This window comes from Ovis canadensis, chromosome 21 (genome assembly GCF_042477335.2).
Source record: "Ovis canadensis isolate MfBH-ARS-UI-01 breed Bighorn chromosome 21, ARS-UI_OviCan_v2, whole genome shotgun sequence".
NCBI classification, from domain to species: domain Eukaryota; kingdom Metazoa; phylum Chordata; class Mammalia; order Artiodactyla; family Bovidae; genus Ovis; species Ovis canadensis.
Window position 1 is genome coordinate 52,645,206 of NC_091265.1, and position 20,501 is coordinate 52,665,706.

At 49.1% G+C, this 20,501-nt stretch overlaps 1 protein-coding gene across 3 annotated transcripts in view; it reads right to left on the reverse strand.

The window, feature by feature from the left end:
- Positions 1–5,749: 5,749 nt before the first annotated feature.
- Positions 5,750–20,501, reverse strand: part of SNX19 (sorting nexin 19) — a 32,440-nt gene continuing 17,688 nt past the window's right edge. The window contains exons 9-12 of one of the 3 annotated variants that reach the window (XM_069565662.1): positions 8,381–8,565; positions 7,566–7,653; positions 6,702–6,853; positions 5,750–6,248 (exon numbers count right to left, since the gene is read on the reverse strand). In XM_069565662.1, the coding sequence (XP_069421763.1) occupies positions 6,073–6,248; positions 6,702–6,853; positions 7,566–7,653; positions 8,381–8,565 (601 nt within the window). In that variant the 3' untranslated portion in view covers positions 5,750–6,072. Of the gene's footprint in view, positions 6,249–6,631; positions 6,854–7,565; positions 7,654–8,380; positions 8,566–20,501 lie in introns of those variants that run through there. The other 2 variants (XM_069565663.1, XM_069565664.1) reach the window with 2 other exon arrangements.

Below are 20,501 nucleotides of genomic sequence, written 5' to 3' on the forward strand. Positions count from 1 at the left end.
ATTAGGACAACAGCTTCTTCCATCTCGTCCAAACGGAACGCTGGAAAGGGAACACTCAGGTCCTCACCCTTATGCAGGATGTAGGAAGTGTGGGGAACAGATCTGGTATCAATTACCCAGGGTTCTACCCTGAGTAAGTGGTTAATCCCGAGGAGGTTTACACTGCAGGCTCCCCAACCCGCCCTGGGGTGGATACACACCAGACTGGCTCCTGAGACTGTCCCACATCATATGTTGTGCACATGTGCACTGGCCCAGGGGCAGACTTGGTTCCACAGCAGACGGGGGCCCCCTTCCATGGGCCTGCTCTGAGATAGCACGTGACCCTAGGTTGTCTAGGGTTTCCCCCTTTCCCTGAAATGCGTCATTGTTTAATCCTCAGGCTGAACTTCCTCCTTCACCTGCTGTTGCCTTCTTTCAAGTCATGGCCTAGAGGCTCCTGCTGGGGCCCAGCAACAGCAGGCGAGTTTATCCCCCAGGGCCGACACGCTGACCTGCAGCTACTCCAGACGTCTTAGATTCCTGAGTTTTCATTCTGATGGCAGCTGCCCAGTTTTGATTTGTGCTTGGGCTCACAGTTACAGCAGTGAATGTGGCGGGGAAGACAGCAAACACCTGTGAGAGTGACGCAGCATTCCCGCAGCCCTCCTTTTCTTGTGGTTATTATTGCATCTTTGAAGGGTCTTCCTTGCAGCATCTTAGACGTGACTTAAACTATCAGAGAAGGTATGAAATTAAAAAATTTAGGTCTGGACCAAAGGATTTCCAGAAAGCAAATGGAAGAGGAAGCTGTGTTTGTCCTCACCATAATTGCACTCCTTACAAATTTGCGTCTGGGACAGGAAGCAGCTGAGGCTATTTCTTGCAGGCAGATTTTTGTTTTGTCTTCCAATCCCAGTAAGTTAAAGAGCAGGTGAAGGTGGAGGAGTTGGAAAGAAGACAGGGTATGCTGGGTGTTTCTGTGGCTGGCTAATTTTAAAAACCATTTTCAAATCAGGACCAATTTTCTTGAAGAAGCATATCGCTTTAGAACCTTATGATGGCCTACACACTTAGACCGCAAACAGTACTGTTTTAAAACTGTGTGGGTTTTGGCACAGGAAATAGGAAAATGAACTTCTTTCATGTGATACTTGCTTTAGAATAAAGATGTAAGGTTCTAAAAGTGAAAATTTGCTTCCCCCTCATTCCTATTTTGTCCCCAGTAAATTCTTATTTCATTCAACTTATTCACATATTCTGCCTCCTAAAAGTTGATGAGTACAATGTCCTTAATTGAATGAGCATCAGTGACTATTGTGGACCAGGCAGACAGGAGGGTTGAGGAGGCACCAGAGTGTAACAGGAGCAGAAGAGGAATGATGCTCCTTGACCGCAAGAATTGTAACCTGTCGCTGAAGACCCCACATCTATGCACATTGATCTGAGAGGCAGTGTAGGTAACTCTGAGTTACCCGATCAGATAAAGCTTCGAGGAGGAGGTAGCATGTGAATCAGCTCTCACGATGGAAAGTGTCTACCTGTGCAGAGCTGGAGTGAGGAAGGGAACACACCTGAGCAAAGAGCATGTGACAGAGGACAGAAAGGACAGAAGTAGGCAAGAGCAGAGCACAGGCCCCTAGGCTTCTGAAAGACCAACTCCACAACACATTCCGTCCCCGAGTAAAAGCCCTGCCACCCACCCCGTCCACACAGTTCTCCCAGAGCCACACTGATCCCTGATGACAGGGACCCTCACGGTTCTCGAAAGAACCTGGCTTGCCACCCCTGGGTTGACTTGGGACTCCATGTCTTCGTAAAGGACAAAAACTCCAAAGAAAGGATTGCTTTTTTTCTTAATAAGGTCTATCCTCCCTAATGGCAAGATATGAGATGAAACGCAGATGTTTTGCTAAATCAAGGCTCATCTTTTTGATAGCAACGAGCGGCAGAATGGTTCTTTATCAAGGGACATAGGCAAAAGGTCTGATGCCCCGGGCTGATGGATCAGCATGCAATGCTACCAGGCACAGAGAAATCACAGCTTCTGTGTTCGTGTGAGTGCCTTTATCTGCAATCTCAGACTTTGGTGTTTGTCTATCTTGGTCTTCACCCTCATGGATTAATCCAAGTATCTGGCCCGCTTGGATTGCCACTCTCTCTTGCTCATAATAATATAGTGCAACAGTAACATGGAACACACAGGGAAGAAAGGAAAAGTCAAAAGTATGCACGTGGCCATATAAAAAATAAACAACAAGGAGGATTGTAGCCCACCAGGCTCTTCTGTCCATGGAATTGTTCAGGTAAAAATACTGGGCTGGGTTGCCATTTCCTCCTCCAGGGTATCTTTCCAACTCAGGGATTGAACCTGGTCTCCTGAATTGTAGGCAGATTCTTCACCATCTGAGCCACCAGAGACGCCCTTACTGAATAGCACAGGGAACTGTATTGTCTTGTAATAAACTATAATGAAAAGAATCAGAACCTTAAAAATGGATGTATTCATATAACCAGATCATTTTGCTGTACAGCTGAAACTAGTAATATTGTTAACCAACTATACTTCAATTTAAAAAATGTCAAAGTGTGGACTGCTTTTGTCAAAGCTGCAGATTTACCTTCTTAATTCCTATAACACTTCAATGTTAAAATTAGTCTGCGTCTCCTAAACACTGACCGGTGACAGAGAGTCCTGTTTGGGATTAGAATAAGTAGACAAGGTCACTTAACGCTTCTCTAAGTTTGAGTCTTGATTCTACTGTTTTCTTTCATTTTTCCCCTCACAACCCTCTACATCCTGGAAAGGGTGTGCTAGCGACTCATACAGAAGCACTTGTAGGTAAGGTCTGAAGGCTCAAGATGTGCGGAGAAACCAGATTTTGTCGGGCTGGTGAAGACATCAGAGCCAGGAGTAGTTCTCTCTATCCTGTCACGTTTGTTTTCATTTCCAAAAAAGCCGAGTTCAAAAGTACTTTCAGCTCAGAGACAGGTGAGAAGCGAGAGGGACGTGACAGGAGGGCTCAGCGAGGCTGAGACAAATGCAGAGTGTCTGTCCAGGTGACTCGGTGCCCTCACCTCCTCCACCCCATTGAGCTTGCCCTGCCTCCAACCCTGTTGCTGGTCACAGCAGGAAAAAGGTGTGACGATCCACATTTGCTTCTGGCTGGACACACTCTTCTGGGTTTGTTCTTCTGCCCCCACCTTTAAACCAGACACTGCCACCTTTGCTAAGTATCAGGCAAGTCTGAGGGTCTAGACGTCATATTTGGGGTGCCTCCCCTCACTGGCTGTCTCCTGAGAGGTTCTGTTTTCTGTGAAGCACACCCTCACCCTTTACACCACAGAGGAGTGAGGCAGGTTTGCTGTCTGGAATTCACCCTGCAGTGGTTTCATTCTCTGGTCCACAAAGGCAGTGTCAGCAGGCACTGCCCTGTGATTTCTGGCTCTCCTGGCGGAAACAGAGGTGCTAAGTTATGGCAGAGCCTGCCCAGCGGGGCTTCCACGCCCACAGCGCTGTGGTTTCCCTTCCTCCCAGGTTCCCATTGTCATCTGTATCTAGCAGGGCTGGCTCACCTTCCTCCCTCATCCTAAGGAAACAGACCCTGCTGAGGAGCACAGGAAGACGAGAAGCAGCAGGTTCCGAGGGGGCTCCCCAAGTCTGGCATCTCCGCTGCTCCCCCGGCACAGGGGAGCGGGGAAGCCACGCCACTGACACGGCACAGCAGGGCCACATGCTTCACAGTGCCTGCTATTACACCCGAGCTCTTTCTGTCCCCTTTTCTAAGAGAAATCTGAGTCTCCGTGAAGGTGAGCTTCCCAACGTATCTGCGTCCTCTGCCAAGAGGCAGAGCGAGGATTCCGATCGGGGTTTTATCACCTGAAGTTCACTACACTCCACAGACCCTGAAGTCACTGTGTATGTCAGCAGCAGCAGCAGCAGCGGGGACGGGCTAGCAGCACTCAAGGGGTCAGAATGATGCAGGCGGGAGTCAAGTCTCCAGGGGCAGGACCAAGCAGGGCTGATCCTGTGCGTGATCAAGGCCCAGGACTGCTGATGAACACTCCTAGGATTCTTTCATGACCCCCACCACGCTGTTGGAATGGACCCCAGGTTCCAGGCACACTGCGCCCTCTCCCAGCCCAGGAGGCTCCAGCCTCACCCTCCCTGCACGCTGGGCTTGCCTAGTGCCACACAGCTTATTTTTTAAATTTCTCCACTGCAGTAAAATACACATAAAATTCAGCATTGTAACCCTTGTTCAGTGTACAGTTCAGCAGTGCTACATATACTACATATATGTGAAAACAGGTCCCCAGAGCTCTTCCTCCCAAGCAGCTGAAGCTCTGTCCCTACTGCACCCCCGCCCCACTGCCCCATGACCACCTTCTCCTGTCCTGTAAGCCCGACCATTCCGGGCACCTCAGGGAAGTGGGTCACACAGGTGTCTTCCGGTGGGGCTACTCTCCATGTCTTTACCCATGGTTCACTGTTGCATCTGAACTCCCCATGCTTTCACAGGCTAACTCTTGTTAATCCATTAGGAGTCAGTTCAGACAGAATTACAATCTCAATTAAGTGACTTTAATATTCAGTGGTGCATTAACTGCACCCAAGTGGAGCTGTGTTCTAACCCCTCGACACTCCAGGTGTGGCTAAAGGCCTGCATTCTTGCTGGCTACCCCTGGGAGCTTATGAACACGCAGGTCCCCAGGCCTCTATCCCAGCTCTAGGTAATTCTCACGCACACTTGACTTCAGCGAGCACTGCTCTGACTCACTAGGATGGGGTCTGTGGTCTACTCCCAGGCTAAACCCAGCAGCTGCCGTGGCATGTGAACAGAGCTCCGGGGCACTCAGAGCTCGGGGCTCCGAGCCCATCACAGGAGCACGCGCTGTGGCTGCCCAGGCCCCCGTGGGAGAGCTGAGTGGCTGCAGCAGAGACCACCGCGTGGCCACATGGCCCTGACCAGGAGTCTGCCAGCCCACAGGCTCCTCACAGGTGAGAACCCACCCTCTGGTACAGACTGGAACAGTGGTCCTGCGTGTGGGCTCTGCCATCTCCTCAAGGGCCTGTGGCCATCCCCACCTCTGTGCCTTATGTGCCCGTGAAGAGGGGACAGAGCAGAACCACCTCCTGGGGCTGATGTGTGGGTGAGGGAAGGTGACGCATGTGAAGTGTCAGGTGGCACATTTGGCAAACATCACTCTTAGCTGACCACAGGGGGGCTTTGGTGGTGTTTTGGCAGAATGACCCCTGCAACAGACACTGTTCGTCAACACCCGACCTCTGCGTCTTCCTTGCTAACATCTATTTTCTGAGGTATCTAACCTTCCTGGCGAGTGACCTCCCCAGGTGGAAACTCTACTAGGAGCCAATCGTGTTCAAGCATCCTCAACGTCATGGATTGGCTCAGAGCGGGTGGTTTTGGCCAATGAGTCCTGAGGACTCTTGAAGGGCTTCTGGGAAACTGTTTCCTCATTTTTTTAAAAAGAAAACATGGGAGAGACGCCCCCATTCTTTCGAGGATATTGTCATACGTGTATGTGATGCCCTGAACTGCAGCAACTGTGAAGGTTGGTGGTCTGAAGATGAGACAATGTTTACAAGGCAAAACAAAAAGATGGGAAGAATCTGGGCCCTCGATGAGGTCCGAGATGCTGCCTCCGCCAACTCGGGGCCGCACCTACTCAGAGACTGGCTTGATGGAAGAAAATAAATGTTCTTAGTGATTTCAGCCTAAAGCATCCTGACCCATAGAGCCAGAGACCATGTTGACACACGTTTTTACTCTGCCCAGGACCTAACACCTGCTGTCAGGCGCCATGAGCAAAGGAGTGGAAGCTGGGAATGAACGGGCAGGGGCGGGGAGGGTGACAGGAGAAGCAGGAATGTTCCAGGCTAGTGCAGGTCCAGTTCTTCACTCGTCACGGCCGAAATGAGCTGCTGTGCTGGGTGGGTGAAGGAAGACAGGGAAGGCCACGGAGGCCAGCATGCACTTGCTCGTGGGGAGGGGCTGGTACAGTCTGCAGTGCAGCCCTCTCTCAGGAAAGGATGGAGGGGTGGGGTGGGCCCCCCGGAGCTTCTGCCCTTCAGGGAAGCAGCTTCCTAGGGCAGCGGCCGAAGTCATGTCCTCTGCAGGCCGGGGTGCTGGGCAACACCGGTGAGCGTGGAGGGCCCCGAGAAGTGGCTCCCTCTGTGGGCTGTGGGGACGCTCGAGAGACCAGCGCTCTGGCTTTCAAGAGTACTCCTGGATGGACTGTGTTTCCTGGTGGGAAGAGGGAATTCAGAAGACTGTCTTCTCCTCCAAGAAAACCCAGCTGTGGTGCTTTTCCCGGTCTCCCTGGAGCCTGCATGGGGGTGGGTGTGGGGAGGGTTGGGGGGGATCAGGCGCACGTGTGCACAGGCCAGGCTCCTGGCAAAGAGTGTCAGGGAGGAGGGCAAGGAGGGGGCTCATTCCTCTCCCCCACGGCTCCCTTTTCCAGAGGAACCAGGTTCCACCCACCAGCGACAGTCCACACACCACAAGGAGGCATGGAAATGGATGTGCATGCAATGGTGCATAGACGCCCACTGCCTGCCACAGACCAAGCGTGTGTGTGCAGCGGGGAGGGAGGGGACGTTGCTGCTGAGACCCCAGGCCTTCTGAGTGTAGTCCTGTTCCAGAGGATATGGTCTTTTGCTTGGTCTCTGGGTGGCAGAGTGATCCGCCCTTCCTAACCCTCGAAGAAACGGGACAATGGCCTCTGGCTAAGGGGAGATGCCCGTCTTCCTGGGGTGTCTGTGGTGGAGCTGGTTACGGCAGACTCCTCGGCAGAGGCACTGAGCTCCAACAATTCCAGGATGATGTCCCAGAGGCAGTAAATCAAATGCCTGAAACAAACGAACAGGACAACTTGGGGGAAGGTCTGGCTGGGTCTCAGGACACCAGATCCTGTTGATGACATTTATCTCACCTCCCCACTGCCCGCTACTGATATCCTCAGTGGACTGCAACGTCTCGGCTGCGAAATAAAAGTCTGCTGAACTAAGGAAGGCTAGGATTGCAACAAAGGTGGAAATGGTACTTGAGACTGGATTTAAGGAAATTCCCTATTTCTTTACATCTAGCATGTTGGCACTGCTCTGAAGAGCTCTGAGCGAGGGGAATCCCTGTAGTAACAACTTACTAGGAACCTTCAGGTCATCTATGATGAGGCAGAGACACGACAGAAGGAGTCAGAGTTCATGGACACAACATGCTCAGGGCAGGGCTGAGAGGGGAGGGAACGCGCTCTCAACACCAGTGGAATTCTCCATCCCCGGACACCGGCCAGGGGACCATGACCTCTCTGTGCTGAGAACTGCCAGGGCCTTCTCAGGAGCTCCCACAGGGGCCTGCATAGAGTTCTTCCCAATGCAAAGAGTGGCTGGTCCCACCAGCTCCCGACCAACTGACCCCTGCTCAGGAGCCAGGGAAACAGTCGCTGCACCTGCAGCCGGGGCCCAGGGCAGGGAGACACTGCGATCCCAGTCTTCTCAGTACAGCCATTTACCCAGAAACCCGGGATCTTCTGAGACCAGAGACGGCTTCCGCCGTGCCCACCTGTTGATGAGGGGCTGCTGCAGCGACTCCAAGACCAGACTCCAGCTCAGCCGGCATTTGTTCTCCCCAAGGATTTCTACGATGACATCTGAAGAGGAAAGGTGGACATGGTTTTAGTTCACCACGAAGCCTTAGCCTCTGTGGGGACTGTCTCCTCAGGATGTCTGCTGTCTTTATTCACACTGGGTATTTCTGGCACATCTCTGAACCACACAGACAAACTATATCCTCAGGAGACAGGGAAAAGCCAACAAAAATGGTTCTTAAGTTAGATATCTGAATAAGAATGGGCCCCAGGAGACAATTCTGTAACCTGTCGCTGCTTCTGATACAACGGGGTAGGCTGAAGAACGGAGGTTAACAAGAGTAAATAACACAGTCTGGGCTAACAGTCTACCACCGTACCCTCCTCTCCCCAGCACAACCACAGGCAGCAAACTGCCTTCCCTGTCCTCCAAAAAAAACCATATAAAGGGAAGGAAAAAGCCCTCTTCGGAGTTTGTGCCTATGTAGCTGAGGACCGTGCACTTTACTCATCGGCCGCTGGTCCCCAAGCTGGGCTTATGCAGGTGTGAAATGCTTCCCCCTGGTCCACAGGGCTGAAGTCATCACCTGCCCCGAGGACGCTTCCCGTTCCCTCAGCCTCCCCAGAAGTCCCAATCACTTTCCTATTGGCCTCAGAAATGGCAGGTCAATGCATTTTCTGAGTCCTGCCGCAGATAAGGCCCTTTGAAAACAGGGGAAGGGCGTGGGGTAATGGCAGGAAAGCGGGGTGGGGAGGAAGACTACGGCACCATCAGTCTCTCTGCAGTCACCTGGCAGGACCCCCATCAGGCTCTGCAGAGCCTGTTTCTCAGCCGCTGCCTTCTGTTCCGGGGTCCTCACAGGCCGAGGACACTTGGGCAAAGCCCCACCCGGCCAGATGGACTCCTGGAGGAGCCGGAGGTATTGCACCCAGCGCTGTGGACACGTCAGATGAGCCACCTGCACCTCCAGCCACCTGCAGGGGAAGAGAGAAGGGTCAGGGCAAAGTGGAGGACCCAGAGCCAGGGGGAGTCCTCCAGGCAACGAGGACAGAACAATGCCAAGGCAGCACCAGGTCCCACAGGTGAGACCAAGCCAGTCGACAGCGTGGGCTCCCAGAACCTGAAGATGAGCGACGATAGGATTACAGTCATTCACTGAGTGCGAACACCCACGTGTCAGGGGCTGAGAACAGAGCATTTGCAGGCTGCTGGCTCTGGGGAGGTTGCACCTTTCCAACCGTCCTCCAGTGAGAAGCTCCGGGACTTCTCAGCGCCGTGTACACAGTGCAGGGTCTGGGGACTTTTTACAAACCCCTCTCCATGGCCACCCATTCACGTCCCCATAAGCTGTCTTGAGGACTCCTGACATCACCCATTGCTCCCGACAGACCAGGCCTTCTCCTTACCAACAGCAGAACTCTGTCCTGGCAAAACCTGTTCAAACCCCACATCCTCCACAAATTCCTTCCTGAGCATTCCACCCAGAAATGCTCATTCCTTAGGCCTCCTGTGGTGGTACTTCTACAACAGAGACCAAGCACTGGTATTCCAGTTTGGAATATTGATTGCTGCCTCATACATTTACAGCTCGCCTTTCCCAACTACATTATAAGCACCGGAAGAGTTCCCCACCACAAAATCTTCCCACAGTGAAATGTCAGTTGACTGACTGGCAACTGCTCTTATTACAGTGAAAATGTACCCCTCTGTCTTGCTTTCACAAATGAGTCAATAACTGAGCGGGCAGGCACTGCAATCTGCAGGGCCTGCGAGGCACTTCCACCGAAACTCTCCCTGTCTCTGCAGGTTTCCAGAGCGGTGTGGTCACTTGTTGAGGTTCAACACTGCAGAGGCCTCCTTCGTGGGGCCCGTGTTGAGAATGGCATGGCCGTCACGGGGATGAATGGATTGCTGGCAACGTCACTCACGCAAAGAAGACTTTATTTGGTGCCGCACCACACAGCCCATGCCATCACTCCAGACCTGAGCGGCCTGTCGTCCATCCAAGAGTGGAAGGGCTGCCAAGGCAAACTTTATTTAACCTCCACCCTGCCAGACAGTCTGCATTCCGCTCACGCTAGGCATTCCAGCTTTGGGGGCTGCACTCCCCCAGGCCCAGGGCTCACAGATGAGTCTAAGAATAGGAAGTCTGAAAGGTAACGGCAGGGCAGCAACGGCAGACATCGATGGAGATCAAGAACGGCACAAAGCTTGCCCGAAACAGCCATCACCATTTGGGCTTCCCAGGTGGTTTAGTGGTAAAGAATCTGCCTGCCAGTGCAGGAAACACAGGGTTCAGTCCCTGGGTCAGGAAGATCCCCTGGAGAAGGGAATGGCCACCCACTCCAGTATTCTTGCCTGGAGAATCCCATGGACAGAGGAGCCTGGCAGGCTACAGTCTGTGGGGTCACAAAGAGTTGGACACGACTGAGCAACTAACACTTTCCCTTTCAGCCAGCATTAGCTCTAGCTCAGCCTCTTGTTCACAGATGCAAACAACAGGCTGGCTTGCCCTTCTGTTTGACCTTCAGTTTGTCCTCTGGAGCCGTAGCACCTGCGACTCTTTGGAGAGACCTCAGCATCCACTCAACCCTTCCTTGTCTGAGCACAACAACAGCAGTCCTGGGCACCAGGCCCCCTTGTGGGCCTGCTTTACTTTAATGGCCATTCACTCAATGGGAACAGGACCTCGAATTTCATTTGGGCAAGGAGGTCCCCTCTGCTCCCTCCCGTGGTGACCAAGCATCTCATGAACACATGCTGGATGCAGAACAAATGTTAACATGTGGCAAGATACAAATTATGCAAACCTACTGGACTGTAACCCATCAAACTCTCAATGCGGATATTGGGAAGAAGAATCACAGTATGAAAAAGCAAGAATAAGCCCCCGATGAGGAGGATGAGTCAGTGAGTCAAATAAAATTGTCAGAGCTTAGCAGAACTAATTGACAAAGACGTTTGAGGTCACTAAGCAAAACATCAGCTGCTGAACAAAACAAAGGCTTTGGTAAGCGCCCTAAGCCCTGAGGCACAGGACTAATAAACAGAAGGGCCTAGAAGAGTCAGTCCTGGGAATGGGAGAGGCAGGACCTGTGTAAACCAGATGAAATGAAACCAAGTATCTAAAGAGAGGGGTCCACTGCAGAAGGGGGGCGCTGCGAAGTTCAGTGCTCCTGCTCTGCTCAGGCCCCATGGGCAGCAGACAAGCTGCGCCCACCACACGGACGCTTCCCTCCCTTTTCAGGGTCCTCTTCCCACCCGTTCCTCCTCTTCCTCTCGAAGGAAACAAGGGGCTGCCTCCTGGGCACTGGGATGAGCCTGCTTTCGTTTCCCAGCTGGGGTAGAAGGCAGCCTGTGGAGAAGACAGGCGGCAACCTTTTGCTCACAGGACGTCAGAGGTACGGCCTCTCGACAGCATCCCTGTCTGGCGGGGAAAGCGATCAAGTCCAAATCCAGAGAATCTCCACCACTGCTGCTGCCCCACCCGCAGACAGGACAAACCGCCTGTGCGCCAGAGCCCCCCCTCGAAAGCAGGCTTCATTACTACACACAATGCGCCTCCAGGGATCTGTATGGTCTGCCCAACACGCTGCACAGAAACAGCACTTGGTAAACGAGGAAGAGCACAGGGATTTCTTCATCCAACCATCGCTTCTCTCCTTTAACCCATTTCCCCTTCCTTCTATTCCAGAGCGAAGCTCCATGCACACCACCCTTCTTTATCTAACACTGTGAACTCCCTCAGCCTTGAACCTGGGCTGAGGCACACGAAGCCAGCAGATGAGGCTCTGGGGTGAGTGTTAAGCAACCGACACCATGACTCCAATCCTTAGCTCCCTTGTTGTTTAGTCACTAAGTCATGTTCATCTCTTTGCAACCCCATGGACTGTATAGCCTGCCAGGTTCCTTTGTCCATGGAATCCTCCAGGAAAGAATACTGGAGTGGGTTGCCGTTCCTTCTCCAGGGGATCTTCCCGACCCAGGGATTGAACCCACGTCTCCTACGTTGGCAGGTGGATTCCTTACTAAGCCACCTGGAAAGCCTCGTTAGCTCCCTGCATCTCTCCATTCCACATGTCATCCTTCTGTTCTTAACTTAGGGGTGGGAAGGGTAAAGAGAAATCTGTGTCTTGAAGCACAAGAAACAGAATCTGTGTCTGCAGTCCAGTGTGCCATAATAGCTCCTCCAGGATCAGGTTCTGGAATCTGCTGCTACCACTGTTAAGCTAAGAGCTCCAGTTTCAAGGTGGAGATACACACACACATCCCTTGGACTATTTACTATTAACAAATTATTTATAAGAAATCATTTACTAAATACAAACGTTATTGTTGATGTAACACAAGATGCATGAGGTAAATATGCTAAAATAAATATGGAGGAGAAGAGCCTCAAATAGCACTGGTTTTATTTTCTACTACTATTCCAGTTCTGATATTTGATTTAGATATCCTCTTCTACCTTCTAGCTTCTCCCCAAAGAAGGAAAAAAAGCCAGACCACAACTGTTCTGTCAGATCTCTGAAGGACTCAGAGCACAGAGAAGATGTTCCAGGGGGCCCAGAACAGGCAACGAAAGGAGAAAAAAACAACAGCAGATGGACACTGAGACATGTAAGAGCCTCTGGTGCCAGACATGGAAGAACAGGGGATGCAGAGACCAGGGCACCCACTACTCTGGGAGTCCTCGTCCAGTCCGCATTCAAAGGGACCTGGTCTGAAATAGCTCCACACAGAGAAATGAAGCGGGGGCTGAAAACGAGACAGTTTAATACTAGGGCTCAAGATGGCACTTCAAGGTTAGCAGAAGGTCGTTTTCCATCAAAAGAGCAGAATCAAATCTCAAGAGTAAGGGGAGAAAGCTTTAAGGGACCACATCTAAGCCAATTAACCCAATTCCCATCACGTCTTTTCTAAGACTGCCTCCATGGCTGAGAGAGGAAGGCCCTGGAAAAGTATGGCTTCATTGGAGGGGTGGGGGGTGGGGCATGGCTTCCCAGGTGGCACAGTGGTGCAGAATCCACCTGCTGATGCAGGAGACACAAGAGATGCAGGTTTGTTCCCTGGGTCAGGAAGATCCCCTGGAGAAGGGCATGCAACCCACTCCAGTATCCTTGCCTGGAAAATTCCATGGAGAGGAGCCTGGTGGGCTACAGTCTATGGGGCTGCAAAGAATCAGACACGCCTGAGCAGTGCTGATGGTGGTAGGGGGAAGGGCAGGTAGGGTTAGGGTTTTCACTGCTGTCATCTCTTACAATGGACAGAGCGCCCAGAACCAGACACAACCTCACAATGTGCCCTGACCAGCAAAGAATGCAGAGAATGGCGCCTTCCTCAAGCCAGATACCATACTTGTGTATTACTACAGTCAAAGACTGTACTGGCTTTGGGGCACACACACTAAAGCACTGACTCATCACTGGGTATGCAGCCAACTAGAACCCGGAGTCCACATATGTGCTTTAACCAGAAATCACAGACTCCTATTAAGTCTAGGCTTGTCCTTTGGTACTATACTTGTGTAATTAAAAAAAAAAAAAAGAATCTAAATTCTGCTTTATAATATTTATTTCTGTTAAATCCCATCTTGTTTGCTTTAGACTACCATTTTAACTCTTCTGCAAGGAGATCAAACTAGTCAATGCTAAAGGAAATCAGTCTTGAATATTCATTGGAAGGACTGATGGTGAAGCTGAAACTCCAACACTTTGGCCATCTGATGTGAAGAACTGACACATTGGAAAAGATCCTGATGCCGGGTAAGACTGAAGGCAGGAGAAGGTGATGACAGAGGATAAGATGGTTGGATGGCATCACTGACTTGATGGACATGAGTTTGAGGGAGCTCTGGGAGTTGGTGATGGACAGGAAAGTCTGACGTGCTGCAGTCCACGGGGTTGCAAAGAGTCAGACATGACTGAGTGACTGAACTGAACTAACTCTTCTAAAGTCTTCTGAATCTTGATTTCTGTCACCCAGAGTATTAATTATATCTCTAAGATCAGAGTTACTTGCAAATTCACTGACAAACAGGATAAGTTCTATGCTTTCACTAGAAAGTGCCCTCGAGGCTATCAAGTTATTAGCTACCTGGGCTAAAGATCCTCAGATAGCCATGAACCACTTAAAAGTCCCACAGTTCAGACCATGTATGTCCATATAGATATTAGGGAAATATGGCACAATCCTGTTGAAATCTGCAGACAATGCAACAACCTATGCATTCCTGTCATTTAATGGCCTACCAATCCTGCTAAGACAGAAAAAAAGCCTTGCTAACAAGGTTAGCATTCCCACTGAATGCACGCTGGGTTCTGGGGCCCATGTTTCTCTTCCTGAGAGTTCACAAAACATCTATTTAATAATCCACTTAAGAAGTTTCCAGAGGTAAAAGTCAGGGTCAGGAGCCTGTATCCATTTTTTAAAAGGCTAGTCACTTGTCCATCTCTGAGCAACACATCTCCATATAGAAATTTTCTTCATGACTTTAGATCTTCAATGATAAAGGCAAATTCTTTCAGTTCCATGGAACAGAATTCACCTGGTCAGGTACCTGAGTTTTAAGGCAGATGAATGTTCTCTTGTTATTTCCATTCCTATTTTGGTCTTCAATTCTAGTTTAATCATGCTTGCTCACTTCTTCTTAGACCCTTTCCTTTATGTAAAAAAAAAACCAAAAAACAGAAATTTATCCCAGGCAAAAAGTACACCAATTTGCTGTTGAATAAATGAATAAATAAATGATTTCTCAAGGTAGCCAGTTAATACTATAAGATCTGTTCCAATTTACCTTTGTTGTTCCTGTTTCAAACTTTTCTTTAAAACACAGCTTTCCCCCTAACATGTATCCACAGTGTCAGCTCCTTCTGAGTTCAAGTTTACTGGACACCGTTCTTACCAGTTCTAATTTCTACTGTTTGCATTACTCAGTGCATGTCCCTTTTCTCTGTTTTTTCATATATGTTCATCTATAATCTGATCCCAGTTAACTACTATGGTTTCCTCTGATGCTGATTTTTCTCCTTCCTTGTTGGAGTCATGTTTAATCTGTTTATTCCATTTACTCAATACATATCAGTTGAGCTTCTTAAAAGTTTCAAAAGAACAAGATTGTGAAGTTTTGATGGCAGGGATCTCAGTTCATTTTGGTGTCTTAGCATTTACTGGACTAGTACAATTCACATAATAAGGCATCAAATATATACTGAATGAATCAACCTTATTCAAAATGCTCCATGACAAACTTTAAGTCCTTTTGTTATTGTGGCATATAAGACAGATTCTCTGTTACGTTCTTCTGTGAATTCTAGTTCACTTCCGACTACTTTCCTTTCTGTGAGCTATTTCCCATTCTATTCAGTTTTAGTTTTACCTCAGTTTTCCTTGCAGCTGCTGCTTCTTCGCTGAGTTGATGGGTGTCCTGCCAAGTCAGCCCTTCCTGTGGTCCTCGAGTTACATTCTCACTGCAGCTGCAGTTAGGAGGCCACCATGTGGGCATCATGTGCCAGAGTAAGGAAGTTTACAAACTTTCCCCCTGTCCCAGCTACACAGTTAACTGTTCAATCCACTCCTTCCTCTTTCTTCCAAGGACAGAGCTTACAGGTAGAAGGATAGAAATCTAGGCCTTGAGGTCCTTAAGTTTTCTATTGGAAATCTGAAACTTTTTAGAGATACAGTCCATGCTTCCTCATGTGTCATCATCTAGCGTCACAAAAAAGTAGGTAATAATCCATTGACTTAATAAGCAACAAGGAACTTTCAGCATCACAAGTCAGATATATTATTTGGAAGGTTACTATGCCATCTGCTAGTGTTGCTTCTCAATCCACAAGGGAGAACCAGAGTCATTCTTGATTTTGCTTCTTCTCTAACCCTAGCCCACGTGCCCCCTGCAACATCACCTAATTACTGAAGCAGTTACTAAAACCGGTCAAGCCGACCTCCTCAGTACTCAGGGCCCCATGAATTCATCACCCCTTTATGATCTCTGCAGCACCGATCTTTGCTTAGGTCCTCATCACCTCTTTCCCAATTTGTCTCCCTGGTTTGAACATTGCTTCCTTCAATTAATCCTCAACAGCACTATGTAAATGATTTTTCTAAGTTACTAAGTTGATCATGTCATCATCTGTTTAATTCTGTACATGTTTTGCTAATGAATAGAGGTGAATCCCATGCTCTCTGAACAGCGACAGGGCTCTGTATGGGTCAGTGCCTACTGAGCTCTGCAGTGGAATCTCTGGCCACGCTGGCTACATGTCATACATCCCAACAGTCCCAGACTTCTCTGAGTACCACACATACACCGTCTTGCTTCACTGTTCTGCCTTCAACGCTCTGTTCTCCAACGCCAGCTCTCAATTTCCCTTTATCCTTTAAATTCTATCTCTGAGGTATTCTCCTCTAAAAACCCTCCCTGCATTTCTCATAATTTACTTAGTCCCTTCTCTTAATCATGAACAGAGCTGTTTTTAAAGTCATAACTTTATACTATAACTCCTTATTTATAAGATTGCCATCTCTGACTGGATACTAAACTTCCCAGGGTAGGAACCTGGGGTCTTTTAAATTTTGATCATTTAACTCAGCGTCTGGCACACAGTAGGTGATCAATAAGTACTAGTTACTAAGTGAATCACTGCTGTAAGTGGGACAAACACTGATCTTAATGCAAGGCACACAGCTCACATTAAGCTGTGCAGAAGGCAAACGTCCAGTACTCAAAGCAGCAAAACAATATTGAGCTCTTAGTTATTTGTGCTGATGGAGGACAATAATAAAGGTAGATAATTTAGAAATCCTTTGTATCTGGCATTTTATATGCATCTACATAAATGTTGGGCAGATTTATCTTCCTAAGAACTTTCTAGTCAGGCTAATATTAAAATTAAGCTGTGTGCCAATATAGCAGCTGTAGCTGCTACTGATGCTGCTGCTAAGTCGCTTCAGTCGTGTCCGACTCTGTGCGACCCCACAGATGGCAGCCCATGAGGCTCCCCTGTCCCTGGGATTCTCCAGGCAAGAACACTGGAAATGTGTTGCCAACAAAGGAAATGGGTTGCCATTTCCTTCTCCAATGCATGAAAGTGAAAAGTGAAAGTGAAGTCGCTCAGTCGTGTCCGACTCTTAGCGACCCCATGGACTGCGGCCCACCAGGCTCCTCCGTCCGTGGGATTTTCCAGGCAAGAGTGCTGGAGTGGGGTGCCACTGCCTTCTCCAATAGTAGCTGTAGGGTGGATATTAAATGAAGAATACTGGGTAATATAAGTCAGCTGTGCTAGAACTCAGAACTCATCATGAAGAATCCACACAATTACACTGGTTCTGCACTCACTAGAAGAAAAGAGAGGGAGGGCAAAGAAGGGGGTCAGTCATGCTCCATAAATCCTAGAAAGGACAGACAGCTGCCAGCAGTCTCGGTTTTTGTCAGTTTTCCCGGCAAATAGGCCCAGAGGATAGAGGAGGCTAAAAGTCAAACAGAAGCAAAAGGGTTTTGAGGACTGTGAGTCATGTGTGTATTTTGGGAAGTGCCCCTGATGGATGGAACAGCACTGAGCTGAATCCAACCCATCACTTGAAGCTAGCGAGAATAATGTAGCAGGATACTTGCGTAAAAAATGGCCAACAGCAAAGGCCTGGCTACCTTTCTAAAAAATATGGAACAAGGAGTTGCTTGGGGGCTCTGCGCTCATGGGATAGAGTCTGATCACATATGGAGATCTTTAGAAATCTGTTCTAGACCAAGCATCAGGACACTCAGGATTCCAGTTTCAAAGGTGATCACACAAACCTATGTCCCTCTGAAGGCCTTCAAGACAACTGTTATCAGCCTCACACTAGGCTGTCATCAATGCACCATAAACCAGCTCTGAGATCAGGGCTAACAGGCCTCAAAGCTGGGAAAAATCAGCCACACATTTTTGATATCTGCCTGTTCTTCGTGTGGCCCCAGTAAGAACAACAGCAGGACATGTTCCGCACAATCAGCTACTCCCTCCATGTTTCCTGGAATCTCTCCTAGTCTAGAGTCTCCTGTCTGGAAGAGGCCATCAGAGTTTTCACCCCAATAGCACACATAAAACTGATCCTCACCCTTCCGGGGAAACAAAGCCCAGCGGCCAGAAGAGCCACGAGGCTTCTCGCAGTGTGCTGCAACCAGGGACAGCAACACTGCAAAGCCACACGCAGGCTGGAGGCTGGCGGGGCCACAGAGAAGCGGAAAGAACTGAGTTCTGAATTCCTTCTTAACGGACTGACTCTGGCCCTGCCTTCTTTACAAAATTGCTGAGATCAAAGGAGAAAAAGTTAAAGTGTTTGTGAAAGTGCTTGTGTGTGTGTGTGTGTGTGTGTGTGTCAGAGAAAGGCTTCTCTGGATCCTCTTACAAAGCCCTACCAGGTCTAGGGAACTAAACGAAGGGGCTAAGGAGTGAACTCTGCATTTCATGTTTTAGTTTCCCCTTCTGTAAGACTGACTCTCCTGGCGGGCTCAGGGATGTGTCAGAAGAGTGAACCATCTGAAGGGGCGGGGGTGAAGGAAGAAAGAAGCTGGCTGACAGAGTCAGGGGCACAAAGGAGAGGGTGCACGAGCCACCTCTGGACCATGGGGCAAGCTGCATCACTGGCCCCCCAGGGTAAGGACTACAACTGCAGCTCCCTCCAAGACTTGCAAACAGGGATTGTTTATCCTGTGGTGCCACCTGCAGTCCAGATGAAGAATTCACACCTAACTGCCCCAAGCAGTAGAGCCCAGCAGGCTTTCCATACTCTCTGCGCACACGCGCACGCGCACACACACACACTCAGAAAGCTGGCTGAAAATACGCAAAACATGTTTAAAGGCAACTATTAAAAGTAGAAATAATGTCCATTTCCCTCTTTAAAAATGTTCCAGTGTCTGGAACATTCTTGACCCTAAACCATTCTAAGGGATTCGTCTTGCAAGGTCTAACTTTATGGTCTATACTGTGTTCTTTGACCTTACACTGTTCACTATTTCCAACGGATTCTTATGGGTTATTTATTTTCTTAGGCTGAAAGGACCTTATTGGAGAAAAGGCCTCAAGAGCTAGCAGTCAGCAAGTCAACACAGTATCAAATCTCACAAAGACTTTTCAAAAATTATTTATAAAGAGGTCACCATAACAAGAACTAAATAAAGTTAGTTTCCTAGAAAGTAAAGTGTTGGGAGTACCTGGGTTAAAAGGTAGTTCCCTGGTTCTGAAACACTGGATATGACTCGGGGAGATATTAAGTAGGAATGTGAGGAGGACAGGACAGAGTTCATAGACAGCTAAAATGGAGGAAGACACCCTAATTTGAAAGGATGCAGAAAAGGCCATGTGTCTCATAGGGTGTTTGCTCCTAAGAGATCACAAAGTGAGCTCACTACAAAGACCTCACCAAAAAACCATCGCAATGTAAACAGATTCTCTATCCTACAGCAGGTGTGTGACCGCCCTAGGGAACAAGAGTCCCCAAGGAAACGGGACGTGGGGCTTGTAGAGATGGACAAGAACCCACATTTACTGATGCCACCGGATGGCAGGCATGCAAAGTCATCAGTTCACAAGCAAGGCACTGTTACCCCCACTCAGAGTAACTGAAGCAAAGGTGAGTCACAGACAGCAAGCCTCAAGGGAAGATGTGAATTCAGATCTGCGTGACTTCAAAGCCCCATATCCTTAGTTTCACACATGGAAGGACAGAGGGTGAGAAGGCAAAGCAGAAGAAGCTTCCAGAAGGTCCAAGCTTAGGCGGGAGGCCCACGATGGCAGAGGGCACTTTGTTCCTCTGCAGAAGAGAAGGCCGCTGGGGTGGGAGATAGCCTGAGGCCCAGCCATGACTCTGGGGGATCGGGGGCAGCTGCCCAGCTAAAGAGCTGTGGGGGAGGCAGGCAAGGGGGTTTCCATTTACATCTGTGTTTCTCATCCCAGCAGTGCTGGGGAACTCCCCAGATTCTCACTAATGATGAGAAGAGAGACCAATTCAACCAGAAGGGCAAGTGACGTTCATTCATTTGACAAAAACTTACAAAGTACCTTCCATGTACACAGCTAAATGCCTACAACAGGATGGTAAGACCCAGTGCCTGCCCACCAGATGCTTATAGTCTGAACCTGTCCTAAAACCTGTTTCAGGCTCCTCTTTGTAGTTATAGATAGGCAAGAGATGGCAATAATTTGACTTCGAAAAAAGGTTTTGATGCTTAAATATGTCATGATGCTCTGATTTTAACTGCTGCCAATTCTGCACCTGTGAGTGTACGAGAATGTAAGAGCATATCCCACACATGGAAGTGCAAATACACAGTGAGCTGTTACAACCGTAAGGATGGATTCAGGTAGAAACTGTCAGCACACAACAGGAAAGGCTGGGTGCTTTGAACCCATGATGGGTAGAATAACAGACGCCTGAGAAATATGGCAGGGAGGGCACTCATATAACTGGAGACCACTGAAGCCCATCCTGATCCAGTCTCCCAAGTCAGAGCTCCCCTTCTTCAAGGTCTAGTGGAAAAGTTGGGGGACAAGTAGTGTTCCTCTCCCTAAGGAAGCACGAAACAACCTGAGCAAAGCCAGGGCTGCAGAACATAAGACTTCAGCCCCTAAAAACCAGGCCAGCGCTGGAACTAGAGGGGGCAGGGATGTAATCAGACAGGAAAACTAGACTTGGCTTGTGATCATTTTGGAGCTCTTGCAAATGTACGCATTTTTCTATAGAAGCTGTGCACAGAAAGAGATTAGGTGTAAGACATCACAAGGCACCAGAGCTGAACTGAAAGAGAAATTTATGGAGCAAAGGAAAAAAACCATCATCTATGTGTCTTGAGAAACTCTGAATCACAACTGTGGTAACCTTTTTCTGACTGGGAATAGGACGCAGAACAGAGGTACTACAGGGAGACTAC